This window comes from Vicugna pacos, chromosome 21 (genome assembly GCF_048564905.1).
Source record: "Vicugna pacos chromosome 21, VicPac4, whole genome shotgun sequence".
Classification (NCBI taxonomy): Eukaryota; Metazoa; Chordata; class Mammalia; order Artiodactyla; family Camelidae; genus Vicugna; species Vicugna pacos.
The window spans coordinates 12,393,939-12,416,713 of NC_133007.1; the positions used below are offsets into that span (position 1 = coordinate 12,393,939).

General features: G+C 43.6%; 2 protein-coding genes and 1 pseudogene across 8 annotated transcripts in view; 1 reads left to right on the forward strand and 2 right to left on the reverse strand.

Annotated features, from left to right (window-relative positions):
- SLC9C2 (solute carrier family 9 member C2 (putative)) overlaps window positions 1–6,371 on the forward strand; it is a 69,839-nt gene extending 63,468 nt beyond the window's left edge. For all 7 annotated transcript variants that reach the window (XM_072946092.1, XM_031688770.2, XM_072946094.1 and 4 more), the window contains 4 exons: window positions 775–960; window positions 2,486–2,567; window positions 4,404–4,459; window positions 6,105–6,371. In XM_072946092.1, coding sequence (XP_072802193.1) covers window positions 775–960; window positions 2,486–2,567; window positions 4,404–4,459; window positions 6,105–6,140 — 360 coding nt within the window. In that variant the 3' untranslated portion in view covers window positions 6,141–6,371. The remainder of the gene's footprint in view (window positions 1–774; window positions 961–2,485; window positions 2,568–4,403; window positions 4,460–6,104) is intronic.
- A 1,307-nt stretch (window positions 6,372–7,678) lies between these two features.
- Window positions 7,679–8,157, reverse strand: LOC102543406 (large ribosomal subunit protein uL24-like; annotated as a pseudogene).
- Window positions 8,158–12,489: 4,332 nt separating this feature from the next.
- Window positions 12,490–22,730, reverse strand: PRDX6 (peroxiredoxin 6). The gene is made up of 5 exons (XM_006211134.4): window positions 22,534–22,730; window positions 18,518–18,674; window positions 15,026–15,172; window positions 14,105–14,251; window positions 12,490–12,814 (listed from the first exon to the last, which is right to left on the reverse strand). The coding sequence occupies exons 1-5, from the start codon at window positions 22,626–22,628 to the stop codon at window positions 12,686–12,688; spliced, it is 675 nt and encodes a 224-aa protein (XP_006211196.1). The 5' UTR covers window positions 22,629–22,730; the 3' UTR covers window positions 12,490–12,685.
- Between the last annotated feature and the right edge of the window lie 45 nt (window positions 22,731–22,775).

A 22,775-nucleotide genomic window follows, 5' to 3' on the forward strand; every position in this document is an offset into this window, starting at 1 on the left:
AGGTTTGTAAGTCTTATCCTCTTCACCTGTTTCACCCAACCTCCCACCCTTCTCCTCTCTGGCAACCACTGGTTTGCTGTTTCTGTAAATCTGTTTCTGTTTTTATTTGTTCATTTGTTTTGTTTTTTAGATTATTGCACATATAAGTGAGATCATATGGCATTAGTCTTTCTGTCTGCCTTATTCCACTTAGCCTAATACTCTACTCTCTTGATTCATCCAGGTTGTCACAAATGGCAAGATTTCATTCCTTTTTATGGCTTAGTAGTATTGCATTGTATGTATATCTATATATCTGTATCTATATCTATATATCGCATCTCCTTTATCCATTTATCTATCAGTGGACACTTAGGTTGTTTCCATATCTTGGCTACTATAAATGATACTGCAGTGAGCATAGGGTTGCATGTATCCTTTTGAATCAGTGTTTTTGTTTTCTTTAGATAAATGCTCAGAAGTGGGGTGGCTGGATCATATGGTAGTTCTATTTTTAATTTTTTGAGAAACCTCCATACTGTTTTCCACAGTGGCTGCACCAATTTATATTCCCACCAACAGTGCATGAGGGTTCAGGGTTCCTTTCTCTCCACATCCTTGCCAGCACTTGTTATTTTCTATTGTTTTAAGTAGCCATTCTAATGAGTGTGAGCTGGTTTGCATTTGTCTGATGGTGAATGATATTGAGCATCTTTTCACGTGGAATTTGCTTTCTTCTTGATATCATGTATCATAGTATCTGATTTATCGGAAAATAATGTAATTTTATTTTAGGACCTAAAGTTTCAAAAGTGTGTGGCGCTCAATCATGTGTATGTGGAGACTTTATCGAGCTATAACGAAATGACCATTGATAATGTGACCATGAAATTTGTTATTATTGTGTACGGCAGTGTTATTGATACTAAGACGGAGGCACCATACCTTGCACCTTGCATTTTACCTAAAACCTGTGAACAGGTAAGGAGGATCATTTCTAGACAGTCATTTGCTTTTCATGGTGCCCCAGAAGTGGCTTTAAAACTCAACTGTCCATCTTAAAAAGAAATTTAACCTAGAAAGACCCCACCATTCTTACCTGCCCTTAACAAAACAATCAGAATGTACCCAGGGCTTCTGTGTGCTGTTGTGCAGGGTGTGCCCTGCACAAGAGTGTGACTGAGGGACAAGTGGACCAGGAATCTACTTGCTGTCTGTTTGCCAAGCCGTTCGCCCTGGCATGGGGCTGTGCCTCCCCCAGGGAAGGATGGAGTGTGTTTTCCCTAGTTCATGCCAAGGCAACGACCCCGCCTGCTAGTATACCTCTGGAAGTATCTGCACTGGTTGATAAGAAGGGAGATGAATTGGGGCTATGTCACTTTGTTGCCACATTAGTGTCTGTGGGCACAGCTTGATAGAGGGCCCAGGGCCTCATCATTTCACGCCTCTGTCAGGAAGGCGGAAGTGTGAACACCTAGGACTTAACGGGAGATGGGAAGAGTAGAAGCAAGGTTCCTAATGGGCCAAGCAACCTGTCATAGGACCACAGGGAAGAGCCCAGGAACGGGGAGGGCCAAGAGCTTATGAGAAGAGCTGGCATCTCTTTAATCTGGTAACACGTTTCTCCCCTTTGTGAGCGACCCTTTCTGCTTGTTCAGGCTGGGAAAGGTCATTAATTTAATGAAAATTTATGTCCCAGAAAAGTCGGTAACCCTCCTAAAAAGTGCATTTGCCCCTTTCGTAACATTCTTATTTTGTCATCCTCTGAACAATTCAGAGGATGAAGGTTTTTTTAACTGTGTGTGTGTGTGTTTTAACAGAAAATGAAAATCACTTTAGCTTTGAAACAAGGGGTGGGGGACAGTGGGAGCAACCCCACAGTTTAGCTTGTTAAGACACCAGGGTTTGAGGTCAGGCATGCTTGGATTTAAAACCTGACCCCTGTGCCCACGAGGTGTGTGAGCGGAGGTGGCTGCCTTCTGACCCTCAGTTTCCTGTTAGTTAGATGAGGGTAGTAGTTTCAGCCATTTCACAAGGTTATTGTGGGGATTAAATGGGATAGTATGTGATCATATCGAGAGAATATCTAGAAATGGTCGTTATAATTGTTACTTATGTATGCCACTTGCATTGTGGCACATGGGGCAAAAGCTCAAGAGCTTTTAATATTTTCCCCTCTGGGAGGGCTGGGCCCCGAGCCCTTGAATGTCATTGTTAGAGTAAAAGTAACTCAATGGACGCTGGGGATTCCATTTTCCACACTGGATACAAGCAAGGTGTACAGACTTCCTTTCTGATGTCTATAAATATGCAAAAGATAATTTGCTGGTTCAAGACTTCTTGAAACCACGTTAAAGAGGATTTGAAATGAAAAAGGTAGAGCTTAGGTTGGATACCCAGTCCTAGGTTTTGGTTTACTTCTTATATTCTTTTGGAAAGGTGAGGAAGCAGCCGGCTTAGAGATCAAAGCATGCTCTTTTGGCTAATTTTGACTTTTCTCCTTTAGGTGCAGGGAACTTCAGATTTAAGCAAGCTGCTGGTTATCCTAGCATCCAAGCCTGTCAAAAATAGTAGCTCCAAGGTCATGGGTAAGGGGTAGCCCTTTAGTGGTAGGAAAACCATTGAGAAGGAATTCTGGTACATGTAAGATTCAATTCATTCTAAGAAAATGATTTGAGGGCATCGTGCAGGTTTATCTTCCGTCCCCCTTCTTGGACCCACCCTGGCTGCCACATTGCCTCTGGGAGGTCGCAGATCAGAGACTTCCAGACACTGAGATGCCGGTGGCTCTTCCTCTCTCATGTCCTTCCCTCCACACCCTTGTTGGCGGGTAGCAGCTTCTACCTTGTACTCTGATCCTATTGGCTGGAGCCTTGTGGTGCTGTTGTGGGAGGAGCAGGAATAGGGAGGGGACAGGCTCACACAGCAGCCCCAGGTGTGGGAGCTGGTTTTCTGTCAGCAGCCAAAGGGAATATAGAACCTGACTGATGCTCATTAATGTTCCAAACCATGGTCACGGCCACAACTCAAATGACTTGCTTTGAGGTGTACGTTAATAGTCACTACGTAATTATTGTCACTAAATGTGTATTAGCACCCAACTGCTTGTGCTATGGTGCTAAGCATTATATAAAGAAGACCAGATAGGAAGTCCTCGCCCTAGGGAAAATACTTTCAAGGTCTTTCATTCAGCGCTCAGCATCCCTGCCTTATCAAGCCCAGTGTCACCATTTTCCCAGCTGCCCCAGCTTGAAAAGAGAATCATCCTTGATTTGCTCTGTCCCAGTGTTTACAATTCCTGTGACCTGCTAGCTTACACATCCTTAATGAATTGCTAATTTGTGGGGAAGGGGTTTTACATGATTTCAAACTGTGCATAAAGTGACCTTTTAGCAATAGTTTATACCTTATTATTTCTCATTTGCATAATCCATATAAATTGCAACCCCACAATGTGCTGGGCACTAGTTGGTGAGTGAGCCAAACCTGGTCTCCACTCTCATGGGGAGGAGAGACAAGCATCCAGTGAGTAATTCCACTTCTCCCCAAGAAGCAAGTTCAACCTCAGACATTCTTACAGCTCACGTTCCATGTCCTGTTCTGGGATCACATGTGGCACCATGATTTGGGGAGCTCTCTCTGCTTCTGGGTCTCCCGTCCAAGCTGGCTAACACTGAGATGACCATGACTCCAAACTTCACAGTGTCTTTAGGTCTGCCACTCTGTGGCTTCCACAGCCCTCTTGGGGCACAGGAGTTATGGGAAGGCTGGGAGCTCAGGGTCTAGTGTCAGCCCCCTTGGGGAACCCTGAGGGCCACTGAGTCAGAGATGGCTTTAGAGTCAGGGACATAGATGACTCTGCATTCCCCAGTGAGTTTGGGACAAGAGTCACAAATGGTAGGCCTGTGCACTTGATCCAGCTGGTACACTGGATTTGGCCCACATACACATTTTCTTTTAAAATTATCAAGTATAAACATCCAGAAATTTCATATTTAAAAAAAAATTTCAGATTTTGAGCTTTTCTTGAGAAAATCAGAACATCTGCCAACACTCGGTCCTCATATCTGTGTGTGGCAACCATCAGGTAGAGCTGAGCATCGCTGGCTCCCGTAGGGGAAGCAGATGCTCTACAGTTTGCCACAGTCCACGCCGCTCCCTGTTGTGTTGTATGGCCCACTTTGTCTGTGGGACCTGCCTGTTCTCAGTCGGGTTTGCCAGACCTTGTATTGGACTCTTGGGAACCTAGTAACAAACCTCCTTGGGGTAAAAAAGTAAAGGTCCCATTTGGAAAGGGAGAAGGGAAAAGGGAGACTTGCAGGGAGGAAGTAAATTGGGATTTCATAATATCCTCCTGCTACCTACACTCTTAAATTCCTAATTTAGTTGTTTTCTGTTTAATGCACTTCTTTGGATTGGCTCAGTTGACACCGGTCTTCAAATGACCAGGAGAGAATATCACTGGAAGAGAAAAGACGAGGTAATAACTTGCCACTTTGATTAGATCTTTCTTATTGTGAGTATTAAACTACATAGCAAAAATAAATTGTGAAGTCAAGTAGCAACAATGTAGGTGGTAAGAAAAGAGACTCTTAGTGGCAGCTCATTAATATGGAAAAATTGGGATTAAAGCTTAATGACTTAATTAAACCTTAATGACTTAACAATTAAAATTATAGAATATTTTTGAAAAATGTTATTTTGCCCCCCCCCCCAATTCCGCCTCTCCTAACCCCCTTCCCCTGATATTTTGTTCCAAAATAGGGATCTCTGGGATTAGGGAAGGGAGGGACATTTGTCCTTCAACGGTTTGACACAAGCGCTTAAGTGTGAAAGCTTCTCTCTTTGGAGTGTGTGTTCCCAGGGATGTGCGGGTGCTCTGGTTGGGGTATGTGATGCACAGGCTGATCGCTGGCATTTTCCTAGGGTCCCAGTTCTACTTGACAGTCTTTTAAAGGGAGAAGTTGACTCATTTTACTGTTATGTTATTTAAAATGTTTCATAATGAAACAAACATATTATGGAGAATTGCATGAACTAAAAAGATAAACCAAGAGACTTTAAAACACTTTATTATGGTGACTCACTTAGGTTTTGCCCTGACATCTTTCCTACTTTCCTCAGCAATCAGGGCTAATTTATAAAAGTGTGAGAAGTGCTGGAAGCCACGCCTGGAGTTGGGCAGGGAGAAGGGCTGGTCACATTGGGCCAGGACAGATTAGAGGCAGGTCTGTTGGGGAGGAGGCTAGTCGGCAAAGCTTACTACTCCAAGGATCTCTGACAGGACCACTAACAGAGTTCATTTGGGCCAGAGCCCACTGCTGAGTGGAGCAGCGGAGGGCAGTTCTGACAGAGGAATAGGGCACTAGGCAAATGCAGAAGTGGGCCAGGTAGCAGTGATGGTGCCAAAAATGGGCTTCTGGGGCCATCGGCATGCTCCCTCACCCCAAATAAACATGCCTTCTAAGGAGAAATGATGTGCTGTGTAAGTGCAGCCTCACGAGAAGCCCCTTGGCCCAACCAGATAGCCACCCTGAGACTCTTCTGATAGCAATTCTGGTCTTGCCACGGTCATTTATGACAATCAAGGTGGTTTGCCCTGTGCTCGTTGGGGGAAGGACGGTTGCATCAACCAAACTTACTGGTTATTAGTTCCTTTTTAGGCAGTTTTCCTAGGGTCATCCTCTCCTCTTTCTTAAAGGGACCCTATTTCACAAATGGGAAACCTAACTGGGGGTCTAATAGTTGGGTTTCTCATTTGCTACTGTATTTTCCAGGTCCCAGTATTTTAAAAAATTCTCATTCCAATTTAGGGAAAGAAAAAAATTTCCAGTTACCTTGAAAGCAGTCACAGAGTTAGCTGGAATGCAACTCCCCTAACATTTCTGTTAAGTGCACCTTTGATAAGACTACTCTAACTGAATGAATGTATCCCTTTACAAGATGACATTTGATGGTCTAGAGATGCACACATACTTACTCAAAGTCCGTAATATGTGGGATCTTTTAAAGGGAGTGTTTCCGGATCACGGAATGGAAACTTTTCAGTAAGTTTTCTGATTGCACTGAAGTTTTTTTCTGAAATGCTCATAGTCTAATATTTTACTTTTGACCTTTTTTTGTAGCTGGAAACTGGATCCCATTTTAGAAAAGGATATTAATGGCACGAATGTGATACGTGGAGTCAGATTAAAGACCAAGATAACGCCCTGACTCAAGTGCTGAAAGATTATCTGGCAAGGAGTTTACTTACAAGTTGCTAAAACAAATGACTGCTGCATTTATTTTACAAGCAATTGATGGACTGCTGCAAAAGCTCTAATTTTAAGTAGTTGCATTATTCTTGAAATGTTCAAAATTCTTCAGGATAAGACATCCTAAAACTTATGGCCTAGCGAATGAAATCCTGCCCCCAGCTGAGAGCAAGTTGTAATAGATCACAAATTATCAAAAGCATTGTACAATTAATGTATTACTGTCTAAAGCATAGGATCTATAGTTTTGATTTGTGATGTTGCTACAATTAATGTCTCCCTAACGTTTTCCAGAGTAAAGTTATTTCGCCCATCCCCAATTTAGTAAACACTGAAAAATGGAACTGTGTTCCATAATCTTAGTTACTGAAAGCAAAGTTTAGGAGGAAATCTGGCAATCTTCCATTGCACAGTACAGTTTGATAACACTTTTCATTTTATTTTAAAACGTCAAATAAAATTGAATTTTATGGTCTGATTGTCTATTGTTTAGAACCCATTATTCCTTTTCCTTTCCACAAGATTTTAAAAGAATACCTGTTGTGGGCACAGCAGGGCCGTCCATGACATGGTGACGCGCTGGTTCGGTAAGAGAATTTACCCAAGTATGGGGAAAGAAAGGAGGTTATTAGGCTATGCTCCCATAGACAAGAGCCGGCCACACAGACGAGAGGGCCGGTTTTATAAGGTGAGGTCACAAGGTGCCTGATCGGCTTGTGCACAAGTCTCTAATTGGTTATAGGTGAGGCAAGAGGTTTAGGGTCCGTGAAGGGCAGTGGGGTCTATGGCTCTGATAAGGTGGGCTGCGACAAGCCAGCCTGTGAGGTTGTGAGATTAGGCACTACCTGGGGCTATTAGTTTGCCAGTAGAGAACGTCAGACATCTGAGAGCCCAGGAATGGGGGTCGTTGGACTATGAAGGACGTCAGTTGGCTCAACAATACCAGACCGTCTACTCCAGGGAAAACTGTAATAGGAGTAAGAATAGAAGGAAACACAAGAGAAAAAGTTAAGCCTATTAAGAACCTTCAGGATACCTAGAACAGGGCAGTATTTTTCAGCATGGCCAGCGGAACACCTGTGTGTCAACAAATGTCTGGTGTGGCTGCACGTGGCGGAACCATAGGACAGTCCAGTGACTTGAGGAAGGTATCGTAGACCCAGGCTCCTTTCAGCCTCCTTCTCCTTCATCCTTGGCCTATGATTTTTATCCTCATACTGGCAAAGTGACATCTGTAACGCCAGGCATTCTTTCTTTCTCTCTTTCTTTTCCTTCCTTCCTTCCTTCCTTCCTTCCTTCCTTCCTTCCTTCTTTCCTTCCTTCCTTTCTTTCTTTCTTTCTTTCTTTCTTTCTTTCTTTCTTTCTTCTTTCTTTCTTCTTTCTTTCTTTCTTTCTTTCTTTCTTTTTCTTTCTTATCTATCTACCTATCTATCTATCTTATCTATTTAATTTTCACAGTTTTTGATGAAAGTTGTATACACGGTTACTTTATGCATCGGCTCAATTGTTTCTTCCTTATATTTGCCTGTTTCCTTTCCTGCCTGGGGAGATTTGGCTTCACGTTTGAGGATCTTTTCACGGTCTCTGTCCCGTTGTAGTCTGGTGATAACCACCTTCCTGGGGTGAATGCCCACGTGGACAGTCGTGCTGTTCACCTTCTCTCGCTGCACTTGTTCAGTGTGGGTGACATCTTTCTTCCTGTAAACCTGGACCACTTTGCCAACCTGCTGCCCTCTTGCAGTGCCCTCGTACAACCTGAACATCATCATCCTTTCAGATGGGCGTGGTTGGAAAATTGTACTTCTGGCTCAGCTCTTTGGAAAGAGGAGAAGACATAAGGTTCCTGCGAATGTGGGAAGGTGCATTGAAATGCCTTTTATGGTTCTTGCTTTCGGTCACAATTCACAAAGGGATTGAACTTCATTTTCGATGCCAGTGTTTCAGCAAAAGGGAAGAGCTCATTTACTTTTCAGTAAGATGTTGAGTGGAGAAAAAAAAAAAAGACACAACCTAAAAGCTGAGAATTACGTTTTACTTGGTGGACTTTCTGAGGACTTCAATCCTGGGAGGCAGCCTCTCAGACAGCTCTTAGGGACTTCTCCAAGGAGGTAAGTGAGGAGCCAGGATATATAGGATTTTTTGCAACAAAGATTGGATAGTCAGAACATCAAAAGATTACTGTTGATTAAAGAAAACCAGATATCTCAAGTTAAGGAATTTAATGATTTTCTATTTATGGGAAGACTCAAGAGCCTGAGCTCACTGAAATCATTCCTTTGATATGCACCTTAGCTATCCAGGGCCTGTATCCTGTGCTTCCCATGCTGAGTCTCCCCAGGGGACGCTATTGGGGGTGGTGCCGTGGCTGAGGGCTTCCTGCTTCCATCCTGAATTCCCTCAGGGCTCACCCTCCGGGCGGCTGCAATGTGATGGCTTGATGGCTGCGATATGAGATGAGTTATTTTTCACTCACAAAGGCAAGCAGTTTTCTCTTTATAAAGCTTTGCCTTTTAGTCTGGAAGGGATCCCACCCCAGGCCAGCACTGTCACATGTCTATCATCTTAAGGTGAATTTTAAGCGGCACCTCACCTGGCCAGCCTTAATACAACCTGGGTATTCTTAGTAAAGAATAAAGGGAAATGGATATTGGGTGAGCTGCAGTATCTGCGGTATGCTGCATGTCACCTTGTTGCTACAAAGGACCTGGCCACCTGCAGAATCAGTCTCCCGGGGTAGGCTCCTGGGCTCTGCATTGCAACACACTCCTCCTTTTATGAAGGAAAAGCTGGGCTGGTCTAACAAGATAACTCACAAGTCTAGGAATGTGAAGGAGAGGTTGGGCTGGGCTGGCAGGATAACTCACAAATCTAAGTATTGGAATACTGATCTGAGTTCTGCTGGACTAACTTGTAAATCTAAGTTAATTAGTGTTGGTTTGCTGTTCATGTTTTTTGCTAGCCAGCTGGATTTTTAAAGATATATTTCTGGCTTTGGAATGTTGGTTTGCTGCCTTCCTGCCTCCACTTTTGTGATAATGATGCTGCTAAAGCTGTCCCATGCCTATTGGCCGAATACCTCAAGCTTGTACTGTACCCTATAAAACCTCATGCACACGTCTTGGAGGTGCTCAGAGCTTCGGAGCAGAAGCCCCTCTGAGCCCGCCGGCGTAACACATCTGAGTACTCCAACCCTCCGAGTGGTGCTTGTTTCTTGGCTGGCCTGTCGTTTCCGTAACATTTCAATTCAGTGTATTGATGCTTGAGATCCACAATGTAGGGGATGAAGTAGCAGAAAACAGATGTCTCCTCTACTGTCTTGTTTGTGACGCACATTACCACATATTGGAAACAACTAGAGGACAATACTTTATTCCATGCATATCAGTTAGGATGCTTTTGGCCTCAGGTACCGGGAAACCCAATTCAAAAAGGCTTAAACACGAAGGTAGTTTATTACTTTATGTAATAAGCCCAGAGGTAGGACAGGTTCAAGATTGGTAGACTCGGTAAGGATCAGATTTTTTTTTTCTCTCCACTTGGCTGTTGACCTTTACAGCTTCATTCTCTATGGCTGGATTCCTGCTCCTGGGCTGTGAGTCAGCTGCCTGCAGCAATCAGTGCTTTGTGTAGCCTTGCTCCTGTTCAGTGTGAGAGGGAAGAAGGCTCCCTGGGGCTCTCGAATGAGAAAGAATTCTTGTAGTAGAAACACCAATGATCCTCTGTTTGTGTCCAACCCCAAGAATTGAATCACATGCCCATTTCTGAACCAGTCACTGACAGGAAGGTGACATTGACCTGTTGAGTAGTTAATGCACTCTTTAAGCTCGAATCAAAGCTGTACTTCTTCAATTTGCATTGACCCAATGGGGTGGGGTCAGGTGGAGTAAATCACTGTACCAGTTTACTGCATCCCATAATTGGCATCTTGTATCTGCCCTTTAGACACAGCCATTCTGGCTCCTTAGCCCTTCCTGAGCTTCTCAATGTAGATTCCTAGCCCTAGAGTAGAGGTTGGAGGTGAGTCAGGCTCTTGGCAAGACCACGCCGGAGCCTAGAGTTTATCACTTTGCTAATCTGAGATGACTGTCTGTTGTAGTCAGAGCATTTGCTGATTCTTTGAGAAGTCACATGGTGACTGCCTCTCAAATTCTGATGCTTCTCTCACAGCCACCAAGGTCATACAATTCACTTTCTGTCAATCAATCTTGGGATTTATCAAATCTGTTCTTCCTATGAAAATTGAGAGCAACAATTCTGGATAGGGGAACTCTCCTCTCCATGTCGAGTAGTGTAATAAAAATGTGCTTGCAATCACTTCTACCCTGACAGTGCATATTCATTATGTAACATTCTGTATTTGGAAAAGAATACTTTCAGTCTCATGGCTTCATGGCTGCTTAGTGATAAAGCCAGAACTCAATTTGAGGGTACTCGATCTCCCTTTTCTCTGAGCTTTTTCAGCATTTTTATGCTGTCATCATTTATGTGGGTAGATACAGCCAAACAGAACACCAAGGTTTGGGTGCTTGAGTGATGAGACGGGCAATTGATATATTGGGGGAAAAAATGGATGAATTTGATTTTGAATTTATATTCAAATTCAAATGGCCAACATTCCAGTGATCAGTAAAGTTAAGACTCAAATCTGAATAATGAATGTTGGAGATTTAGACTTTGAACTGTCACCACAGAAGAAAGTTGAAGCCAGACTCTCCAAGAGAGACAAGGCCTGAAGAAGGCAAATGGCCAAGGGAGGGCAGCAGTGGGGAACCCAGTAGTTAGGGAGGTGACCAGACATGGAGGGCCCAGGGATCAGGCAGAAGAGGTATGCTAAGGAGGACCTGAAAGTCTCAGTTCTTCAAGGCCAAAACATACTGTGACTTGGAGAAGAGGCGACAGCAGGATGCCAGCCTTCTTAAGTCACTTTCAGACCCGTGTCCCCCTGGATGTAACGTAACTTGGAATTTTCACCTTCTCGACCTTCTTAGTGTCACTCCACACATGTGGAGAAATCAAGGGAACTAAAGGCTTAATGACGTCTCTAACCCGTGGCACCAGGAATCATGTTTTACATTATTCTACTCAATAAAAGTATAGAGGGCTGCCTGCAGAGACTATACCAGGTATGGGACACTTCTTTCTAAACCTAGGACTTATCTGAGAGACTATGGGTTCAGAATACTATTTAGTACTCTTTCTAAAAGCATAGATAACCCATTATCCTCAAGACTAAAATTCTTAAACCCAGCAATCCCATTAAAACATTCGGTTAGGGGAGCGCTTTACGGCAGGGGACACAAATTGTACAGGACCCAGGCAGGTAACAAGAAGGAGCAAAGTTGGCCAAGAGCTGTGGTGAAATCACATATTCACCAGCTGCTCCTCCATTTCCATCACATGGAATTTTATCTGTCCTTGGACAAAAGCATCAGCATCAGTCCTAGCAAGAAGGAGACGCCTGCCCAGGACAGGAGTCTAAACTAGCATGTCAAACTGTGACAACACAATTCTCTGATCTAGTTTTAACAATGGATTTATTTGCTGATCCCTAAAAAAGCAAAATTCAGAAACTTGATTTTGAATTTATGAATTCAATGGAAGAATAGATCCAAGACAAAACATTTTCAGTTGTCCTCTCTTCTCTTCCCAAGGTGTGCCCTTTCACGTGCGTGGCATCAGACAGTGGACTGACACCCGGACATACTCTGAAAGGCACCTGGCATTGTCGTGTTGCTCAGGACTTCTGGTTCACCTCCCTGGCAGGCAAGTACAGCCTTTTCTGTAGCCTCCCACTTTCGATAGAAATTTATTGAAAAATTTTCCTGATAGAAAAATATTTAAATATCCCTCTCTCCCGTGCTCATCCCACTTCAGTTATCTACTGGAAAAGTACAGAACTGAAAAAGGATTTTTCCCCCAGGTGTGATCAAAACACAGAAAACTGAAGAACATCCAAGTTCCTCTAAGTTCTCAGGTTATAAACTTGGGTACAGAGGACGTTGAACCGCAAGTTCTATTGCTTCCCTGAAATGGGTAACAGAAGAGAGGATTTGATGAGAACAGTGGAAAAAAAAAAAAAAAACCTGACGGTCATTCTATGATAGAGCAAAGCAGGCTTTTTCAACCATAAACTGACCCCGCCTTTGTTGGTCAGAAACCCTGCAGAGGTCCAACAAGATGAATCACAAATTTCAAAGACAGTCAGTAGAGAGTACTAAGATCTAGAACAGAACAGAATGCTGCTGAGGGCACCGAGCAGAGAATCCCAAAGAATTTTTAGTGCTGTTTTCATTTAATGAGCCAGTAGTATAGCAACCTAAAGACCTTGGCTGCGATCACACCAGGATGTTTCTAGGGAACTGCTGTAGGAAAACATGATGGACGGACGGCTGGCATCCTCCGGCTCACTGTGCTAATAAGCGAGCAGCTCCAGCACCAGCTCCTCGGAGAGCCTAGGGCTGGGGGGTGTAGCGGAGGTATTTCTTGCCAGATGGGAGCTCTTTGGTGAAGACTCCTTTAGGGAAAAGTTTTTTGGCTTCCTCTTCAGGGATGGTTGGAAGGACCATCACGCTGTCTCCATTCTATTGAAAGACATTGAGAATCATGAAAATCAATCTTATTTATAGTGAAGCCTAAAGGCAAGAATTAACTTTAGAACAGGAGCTACAGGTGCTGATGAGAATAAGCAAGTCTTCTGCTCTCTTCCCTCTGAGGTATTTTGTTTTCACAAGTTGACCTTTGACACTTCGGGGAAGAGAAGTATTTCTTCATCTGAATAGGAAATAGTCCTGTTTTAAACCCAGTAGTGGCTTGCCAGCACACTTTACAGTTTTAATTCTGAGTGCTTATCATTGCCCTGCGTGACTGAATCCAGCCTCCTCTCTCATCCCCGGCCCCTCACGCCACCTCCTGCGGCCTCTTTTCCAGGCACGCTGGCTCTCACCTTCAGGTGCAGCTCCTTCGCTGTTCCTTCAAGCCTGCTCCCTCCCTCCCAAATAGGAGTGACTTGGCCCCTCGCTTTCTTCTTGTCCTTCCCAAAGGACCCTTCAGAAAAAGCCTCTCCTTGACAGCCAAATATAAAACTGGTCCTCCCACCTGTGCTCCCCCTCCTCCCCACCTCTGCTGGCTTACTCTCTGTCGCACTTACCATCACCTAATACACATACACTTGTTTCCTGTTTGTCTCCACCCACTGGAATCTAAATTCTATGAGGGCAGGGACTTTATATTGATTGCTCACTGTCTGGGCTCAATAAACAGTAGGTTCAGTGAATGGATACAGAATTTAAATGTTTTGCCAGAGAAACAAAATAACAAAACCTGGTATTCAGGTTAGCATATTTAAAAAAAAAAAAGTAGCAATGTTAAGGCACTCCTGTGATATTATCCACATCCTACACATTGTAGAAATCTTAGAGATGAAAAGTTCGTGATCAAGTTTCAGAGAATTCTACATGGGTTTAAAAGACTGAAACTTCAGAGAAATGACATGCTTCAAGACATTAATACACCAAATAGTTACAACTTAAGTGGCGAATCTGCACTTTGCTATAAATATTTTGCTATCAGTGAAGGGTTAAAGGTTTTTTTTTAATCCTTTTATTAGGAAAAGGAATCATTCTGACCAATTAGTTTGTCCAACTAATCTAAAAGTTAGAAATACAGGGAGTCTGTTTTGTATGAAAGGTGTTAAGGACCCTGAACATGGCCTCTCAGTTAATCTTCAAATTGGCCAGGAGAAGAGATCCTCCAGTGTACCTGCATGCCAGAGACAGAGCCCCAGGTAACACAGACCCTGAAGGTAGCCACGTAGAGACCGGGGCCACGGGCCTTCCAGGCAAGTTGGGTATCTGCCCTTTTAACATCCTTACCTTCCAGTCCACTGGGGTGGCAACCCTCTTTTCTGCTGTCAGCTGGAGAGAGATAATAACTCTGAGAATCTCATCAAAGTTCCTGCCAGTGGTAGCTGGGTAAAGGATGGACAGTTTCAGTTTCTTATCAGGACCAAAAATAAATACCTGCAAAGCACAAAGACACACAAGCGGGAAGAGCTTGTTGAGTGTTTTGGATATTAAAGCCTCTTAGAAAGCCCTGAAGTCACGGAAGATGTTCCAGGGTGTAACCAAACAAAGCAGCAACGAAAGAATCCCCAGACACCCAGAAGGACACCCCGAACCACCTGGGTGGCTGGAACAGAGATGGTTTTCTTCTCCTCATTATTTTTCTCAACTTGAAGGGAATTACATTTGGTTCTGGCTGTCTCAGTTAAGAAAAACTGACTTGCAGATTGAACCCAGGAAAGGCCTCAGGAAGGTATGAGGTTAACTAGGGATGGTTATCATAAAAATAACACTAGCAGGAGTTGACAGTGGTCCTCACATTGTTGTACATTTTTGCTGGTGAGTTTTGCCTAAGTTTGTTCTCTAGTGGGTAAGGACAGAACAAATAAGAATTCAAAACCAGAGGTGCCTGATGAAGAAGGCCCTCTCCCATCGCTTTAGAGACAGGACTGTCAGGAGAACTACGGAAAAAGATTTCTCAATTCTAGATGACATCTTAGGATAACTATTTTGATGTAGATTCCCCCAAAGCTGTGAATTCAGCAGTTTAAAAATTTAGCTGAAATTTTTTTCTTTGTACCAGCATTTAGATAAAAAGTGAGAATGCCACCAAGACAGTTATTTTCTAATTGGAGATATTCCCCCATTTCCTTTAGTTGGCCCAAGCATTTACTTGGACAGATATAGCCTGGTCAGTCACGCGGAATATATAAATGGATTTCTACAACTCACCACACGAGCTGTCACAGGCATGCCCTTTTCGTCCTTCTCTGCTGGGTCCAGCATGCCCAACTGGATGGCAAGGTCCCGATTCTTGTCATCAATGATAGGAAAAGGTAACTTTTCCGTGGGCTCATTACCATTGTAAGCATTGATATCCTGAAATGCAGGGGAAAGGGGGAAGAAAGCTAAACCAGGCACATCCTCTGAATTCAATCCGTTAACAGCTGTCATCTTGTAAGATGGGGAAGAGGATCTTAATCATAATAATTTCTGTAAGCAATTTTAATAAGAAAGTTAACAAACTCTTCATCCCAATTATTCATTGACAGGAACAACAGTATAGTACTTAGGTTATAACCATAAGAGCCTTTTCATGCCCAACGCAAATTCAGCATGCTTTTACTACTTTGAGAAGGCAGCATTCAACTCAATTCAAAAGTTGAATAATATAGTGTTAGACCAAGCCAAGGTACCTCTGGGTACCCAAATACTACAAAAACCATCAGAAACAATGAGTTCACATCTAGAAATTGTATCACATGCAAAGATCATTCTGTAGATCTGATCCTTGCCTCAGAAGCACCCTGACTCAGACCTTAAGCTACTGAAAGACAGATGTTAAGAAGTGAAAAGAAACATAAAACTTAAAGCAAACATAATAATGGAGGGTTGACTATATACTTCAAGGACACATCAAAGGTAAATTCTTTACGGATGAAAAGGTAGAGGTAATTTTACACTAGGGTGAAATCTACTTGGAGAACAAAGCATTTCATGTCTGAACTAACAAGAATGTACTCTCTTCCTCTCTCTGTCCCTTCCTCCCCTGGTAAAACTTCATTTTGCTGTCCCTGGAAGTTTTTTTGGGGAAAAAAAAAATCTAGCTTCATTATTTGATGCAGCATTGATACTGCACTTAAGGTGGGCTAAGCATTATAAGTACGTGTGGGATATGGATGAGTAAGACATGGTTCCTGCCTTCAGAGGAACTTCTAATTTAGTTAGACGATACCCAAAAGAAGGAGCAGCAAATGTGAGATGGGAATATGTAAACGGCAGACTGCAAATGCTGGCGTATACCAACATCCTCACCTGTTAGACTGCTGAGTTAGGAAAGACTTCAAGAAAGAACGACTTCTACTTGGGGCTTGAAGGATGGGTAAGATTTTCACAGGGCCAAGAAAGGCACTTAGGGAGAGGGAGCATGGTGACGAAACATGTAGGCAAGTCTGAGCATAAATTAGTGATTGGAGAATGAGGAATTATCTGGCCAGAGTTTTAGGAAGTAATGAAAGAGAGGAGTTAAAGTTGGAATAAGGTCTATTTATTATGTGGAGCCTTGAAAGTAAAACAGGAGTTGATGGCAAAGCAGATGTAGTAGAACCTTTGTGAGTTTCTCAACAGAGATAGATGCCATTAATGAACTTTGGAATGGATAACAACAAATTTTAAAATGTTCCTTAATTTTATTAGCTTAACTTCCTGTCTGCTGTCACCGGCTGCCTATCATGTCATCACAGCTAAAAAAATAATCGATATGGTTTCATGCATGAAGCACCTTGAGGTTTCTTACATAACCAGCTGTGTGTCAAAATTTGGACACTGCTTCTGAGAGTTGGAACTTGCTTCCTATTTAACGTAGTCACAATTTTGAAAATTCTAAGGTACTAGCTCACCAGTGAAAATGAATCTGGGTGTGTTCTTATACTTTGAGATGTATTATACAATGGGCTGTAAACTCTTCCTTCAGCTGTTTGTAGTTTCCATTATTGCTATGCAGTAATTCTCAAGCCTGCCATTTGTGATGCTAGGCATTACATCATACCCCCGAACACCAAAGAACCATATGCTTTGGCTTTATCCTATCCTAGGTCAAGCTGATTCCTACTCTCTGTCACCTAGTATCAAAGGGAGCATTGTTTTGAGGTTCAAATTCCACTGCCACCATTTTATTGCAGGGAAACCTTGAGTATGTCCTTCCAACTCCCTGGGTGAAAAAAGTATTCTCATCTGAGAACAGACACCAGAGACCTCCTGTAAAGGGCTACTCCTGGAAACTAATGAGAAACTGCCTCTGAGAATACTATGCAAGTGCCAGTGACCATTCACAGCCCAATGTAAGGAATGAAAAAAATCCAAGTCAAGAAAGAGAAATGTCTCCCCTTTTCTCCTACACACAATTCTTCTAATCTCGGGCACTTAGTATTAACTGGTGTAAAGTGGCCGTGGGGTGCAGCCCCAGGTGCAGCTCACAAGTCAGTACTAGGTCTTGTATCCAGTCGCATGCGAAGTGCTTGACATAGTGCCCAGTGCACAGGAAGCATCCAGTAGACATTGCAGCAAAGTCATTAAAATGTTCTCAAGTTAAGTCTAGACCATCACATTTATTTCCAAGTAAGTCCTTTTGCTGAAAATAGATAGTTCCTTCAGTTCATTTATTCAACAAATACAGACTGCCCGCCTGGGATGTACTGAGTACCGAGCACTGTTCCAGCAGCGTGTAAAATAGGAGGCTGCCCTGCTGAGCCTCCACTCTGGTGGGGAGAAGAGAGTGAAATCAGCAACGTGCAGAGTATTTTAAAAGGTGACAAGTGCTAAGGAGAAAAATTAATCATGGGCAAAGGGAGTATGGAGAGGAGTTAGAATTTTAGATAAAGAGGCCAAGGATGGCCTTAATAATGGGTGTCATTTGAGTTGAGACCTGAAAGAGATGAGGGCAAGCCACATAGATACCTGGGGAAAGTCTTCCAAATAGGATTCTGGATATATTCTGAAGGTAGAGCAGACAAGTTTGCTGATGAATCAGATGTGTGATGTGGAAAAAAAAAAAACCCCAGGAATTAATGATGAGTCCTGGATTTTTGGTCTGAGCAACTAGAAAAATGCAGATGCCATTAGCCAATATGAGTGAAATCCTGGGATTAAGAATAGGAGCCCAATTTTAGACACGTTAGGTTCAAGATGATAGGATACCCCAAGGGGGATGCTGAGCAGGCAGTGGTTACAACAATCTCTGGAGAGAGCCAGGAGAGTCTGGCCTAGAGATGGAAATTTGGGAATCATAGCATATAGATGTGGGTGGATGAGTTCACCAAGGGAAAGAGTGTAGATAAGGGGAAGGGGTCCAGGAAGTGAGTCCAGGGCATCTCCAGGATATACTAGGAGCTGGGAGATGATGAAGGTCATTCTGAGCATGAGCAGGGACATGGTGGTGTCCTGGAAGCCCAGAAAGGAGAATGTTTCAGGATATACAGTGATCAGCTGGGTTGCCTGCTGCTAGTAGGCTAAGAAAGACAGGGCTGAGAACTGACCACTGGATTTAGCAAGGTGGAGGTCACTGTGAAATCCAAGTCAGATTTTCAAATACTCAGTGAAGTCCGAATCTGAGGTTTACTTGTATCTTCACTGCAAAAAAAAAAAAAAAAAAAAAAAAAACAAGCTACTCTGTAAAATTTAGAACTCGATCTATAACCTCAAAGCGTACGCCAGTGGGTACTGTACCTTGCTCCAAGCAAGATGGTCTTCCACACTGTCTATTGAAAGGGCAATCATCTTCACGTTCCTCTTGGCAAATTCTGGTGCCAGCTTTGCTGCTCTGCCAAGCTCCGTGGTACACACTGGGGTAAAGTCCCGAGGGTGGGAGAAGAGAATGCCCCATCTGAAATGGGGGAAGAGAAGGTCACAAATGAATGAAGAGATTATCCCCAACATCACATTCAATGAGAAATCACAAATCCTAGATCAAAAATGACTTTCTTTTTTAAATGAACGCTTATGAAGACAATCCCTTTTGAATTTTTCCATTGAGGAATGCTTTTTGATGTTCTTACCTCCAGAAAAGCCTATGTTTTGAGCCCAATTCAAAGATAATGAAATTCAACATGATAAATATTTTAAAAGAGTTTAATTTAAGGGTATTGCTTCCTTTAATAACTACAGAGCCACCCTGACTCCTTTTCAGCTAATAAAATCTGTGCTACTCAAACCAAGGAGCTTCTTGAAATAACTTTTTTTTTCTTCTTACTCTTTCAACATTTTTTTCCCCAAGCACAGAGATGCTGACATTCACCTCTAATAATGGATGTTCCAGTATGCCCTGAACTAGACCAGCGCCTGACTGCAATAATGAACAGATTACATAATCTGAAATAAATAGGCGTCTATTCTCTTTTTACATGTAAAATTTAAGCTGACACTTGGCTTCTTTGAAATGAACAAACTATAAAAACTTTTGTAAAACTAGTTTACTGACCTAACTTGTCAAACAGGACACCCGATGTTTGTCCACTGACAAAACAATAGCACTTTAAGAACTTTTCCTCTCTCTTCATTTGCAGTTTCTTCTTCTTGCTTCAGACCAAGCAGGTAGAAAACTGACAGCCTACACGGTCGATTTCTACAACTATGGATTCTTAGGTAAATACTAATATCTAAATCATCATTAAGGTTAAACCTGTATAGACTTTAAGCGCATTTCAAGCTAAAAGTCACCAAGAACGTTTGGAGGACTATTTCCTTCGCCTTGGCAACAGAAACTCTATCACTGAAAAGGAAAATCTAACCCTCCGTTTCCACCCTTCCATCGACTTACGAACATTAAAGCAGGATCCTAAACTAGTAGATTACTAAATCTAGCCTAGATGCGAAGCTGCCTTCAAAGTCTGCCAAGTTTCCTGAAGCACAGAGAACAAAGCAGAGACCAGGCACCTCATCCCCCCCCCCCCACATCTGCCACTCAACTCCCAAGGCTTCAGGAAGGGAAAAGACCTTCTTACAAAAAAGATGGATGGCCCTATGGCAAGACTGGGAAAAGAGAGGTAATATTTTTGTGGAGGGGTGTGGTACATTTACATTTTTTTTTAAATAAAGGGCAATAAAAGGGCTAATGTAATGTTTTGAAGCAATGTAGCTGTAAGTAAGAGCTTAGGTCTTAGAGTCTGTGAAAAAGGCTCTGTTTAACAGTCAGATAAGACTTAAGAGAAAGTCTCCAGAAGTTGAAAAAAAAAGAACAGGGCATTTCTCCTTGTATGGTTAGGTGATTAATTAGAAAAATTGTGAGTTAAGGGACTGTCTTGCTGAATCATGTTAGGCAACTCATTTGACGCCACTTCACATCCTCCCCTCCCCTCAGAAACCAAACACTAGTTTACCACATGGCTAGGGACAGGATAAACTCTGGGAATGTCTTCCTCTGGCCTGCCTGCCCTCCAAGTCTCCCTACTGCTGCTCTTCAGAGTAATTCAATTACATTATCCCATTTCCTTCCTTCCTTCTTTCCTCATTTTCAGAAGACTTTCGTCTTTAAAGGTTTCCTCCTTTAAGGGAGGGGTCCCCACTCACTCGCCCGCCGAAAACCCAAGGAAAACACACATTTTGTTTGGTGAAGATGTGCTGTGAAGAAGCTGCTTCTACCACATGCATTCAGAAACAGTGATTAGGCTCAGTAAACTCACCAAATGTGACACCCAAACCCCTTAGTTGTTTCCAGTTGTTAGGGTAATGGTTGAAATTATTTTTAATTTTTTTCTACAAAACACACCTGGATCAAAAACTGACAGTCTGAATTGAGATCACATACAGAATGGAGTTTGGAAAAATTATATGAGGCAAAAATCCATGTACATAATGACATGAGGGGCTCAAACGTATGTTCCGCATAGGGCAGGAAATAGCACTACCCCGTGCCTGACCCAAGGCAGACTTGTATATTGTTTGTTTATAGATGCAGGTATTTTTCTCATCTTCCTACTTGTGGCTCACTGAGAATATGCCACTTTTAATCACATCAGGATAGGTCCAAAGGCCAATAAACGACAAGAAAAAAAAAAAAACCCAAAGTAGGGTTAACTTAAATAGTGGCAGCATTTATAATTATTGCTGTAGTAAACATGCTTTAGGTTAATATTTATCTTTAACCTATACAACCTAAGAATTCTGGTAAGATTTTGTTTTATGGGGCTGAGGGCTGTAGGTAGCCATGGGAAGGAACATACTCTGAAAAATCCCATGGAGTTTTGGAGAAATACTAATATCTAGACTCCAAATTTGAGAATGGCTGTAGTCTGTATTTCTGAAGTCTTTCTCTGCCTTTAAGGTCTGCATGTTCCATTTCTCATCCTTTTTCTAGCCTGGTCCTCTCTTTCAAAAAGCTTAGCTTTTCCCTTAATCAGTGGCTGGAAAATGGATTTAAAGGATTGTAAAGGGCTGGTTAGGCCTAAGGTGTAAGAATCTCTCCCAGGTTCCTGTCCAATAATTGATCATTCTCCTAAACTTCCCCATCTCTCTGTCTATAATATATATATACCTGGACACTGTATATAAAAAGGATGTCAAGCAGGAAGGAATTGTAAAGCTTTAGACCACAGTGTAGTGGGGCCACTAACTTCAGAACCACAATGTAACTAGACACGTCTGGGATGGTTCAGATTAAATCTAATCAACTTAAAATTTGCTGATTCAGGAGCTATAAAATCATCATGACATAAAGATACTCCTAGTTGTAATGGTATGATTGCCAGGCTAGATCATGGGCCACCGATTTGGCAAGGCCACATGCTGCTGGAAGCAAGGCAGGAGGGGGAGGGGGAAGTGAGAGGCACTCCTCTATGAGACAAAAGGGTGTCAAAGTGGGGAGGTCCGGGTGTCCTGGCGCCTTGCACGGCCTACCCTGGCAAGAATAGGTCACTGCAACTGAACGGCCTCAGAAAGCCCTTCCCTCAAGGTGTTACAAGTTCTGGAATGAAGGACGCACCCACATACAGAGTGTTCTGGGTTCCTCCCAAAGCTGATATCAAATAATATTCTGGCCACTGGAGGAGGCTCTGGACAAAAAGTCTTTCAGCCACTTATTTGGCAGCTGGTGGTTTCAGATTTTTTGTGCTAAGAAGCCTGCAGATACTCCTGCAGCAAGCACAACCCTCTGATAACACGCCGGGCCCTTCCTGAACCGCCAGCCAGCAGCAGTGTCCTCTGACTCTGGCCTTGGACACCCACTTTCCCCAGGGAACAGACTCCAAAAGAGAGAGAGGGAGGGAGGTGCGACCTGGGCACAAGTCCCGGGAACTGACCGCCGATGCCGCCCGGCGGCCCCTGCCCCCTCCAGACCTCAGCTTGACCATGATACTTGCACAGTTTATCAAGCAGAGTTAAATTCACAACAAACCCTCCTCCGTACCAGCCTCCCGTTCCCGGGACCTGCGGGAACCCAATCTTGTTCCCCTCCCCCACCCCACCCCGAAGCCAGCCAGCCACGCGGGGGCCGGGAGGCGAGAGGGGATCAAGTGGCAGGAGCGCGGCGGGCCGGAGGGAGGGTCGCCGTCCCCTAGCAGCGCTCGGCAGACGCGGGGTAGGGGACACATGGCGAGAGGCACGTGCAGGAACCGGTGCCAGGAGGAGGCAGGCGACGAGCAGGGGGCTGAGCGGTGAGAAGGACAGGACGGAAGGGAGGAAAAAGGGAAGGCACCTAGGAGTCCGGGCGTAACCCGAGGCCAGGACAGAGCGAAGAGGTGGCCACTTACGAGTCTCCCAGATAGTCGTGGAAACGGATGCGGCCCACGGTAGTATTGGCCTCGAAGTTGGGAGCCTCGTCCCCGAGAAGGAGACCTCCGGGCATGGCGGTAGCGGTGACGCGGGAGGATGAGGAGGCGCAGCAGCGACAGCCACCAGCAAGCTGGTTCTGCTGGTGTAGGTGCTGGGGGCGGGATAAATGGGGCTTCGAGGGGCGGGACGGGAGGGGGGCGGGACCAAAGCACGGCCTAGA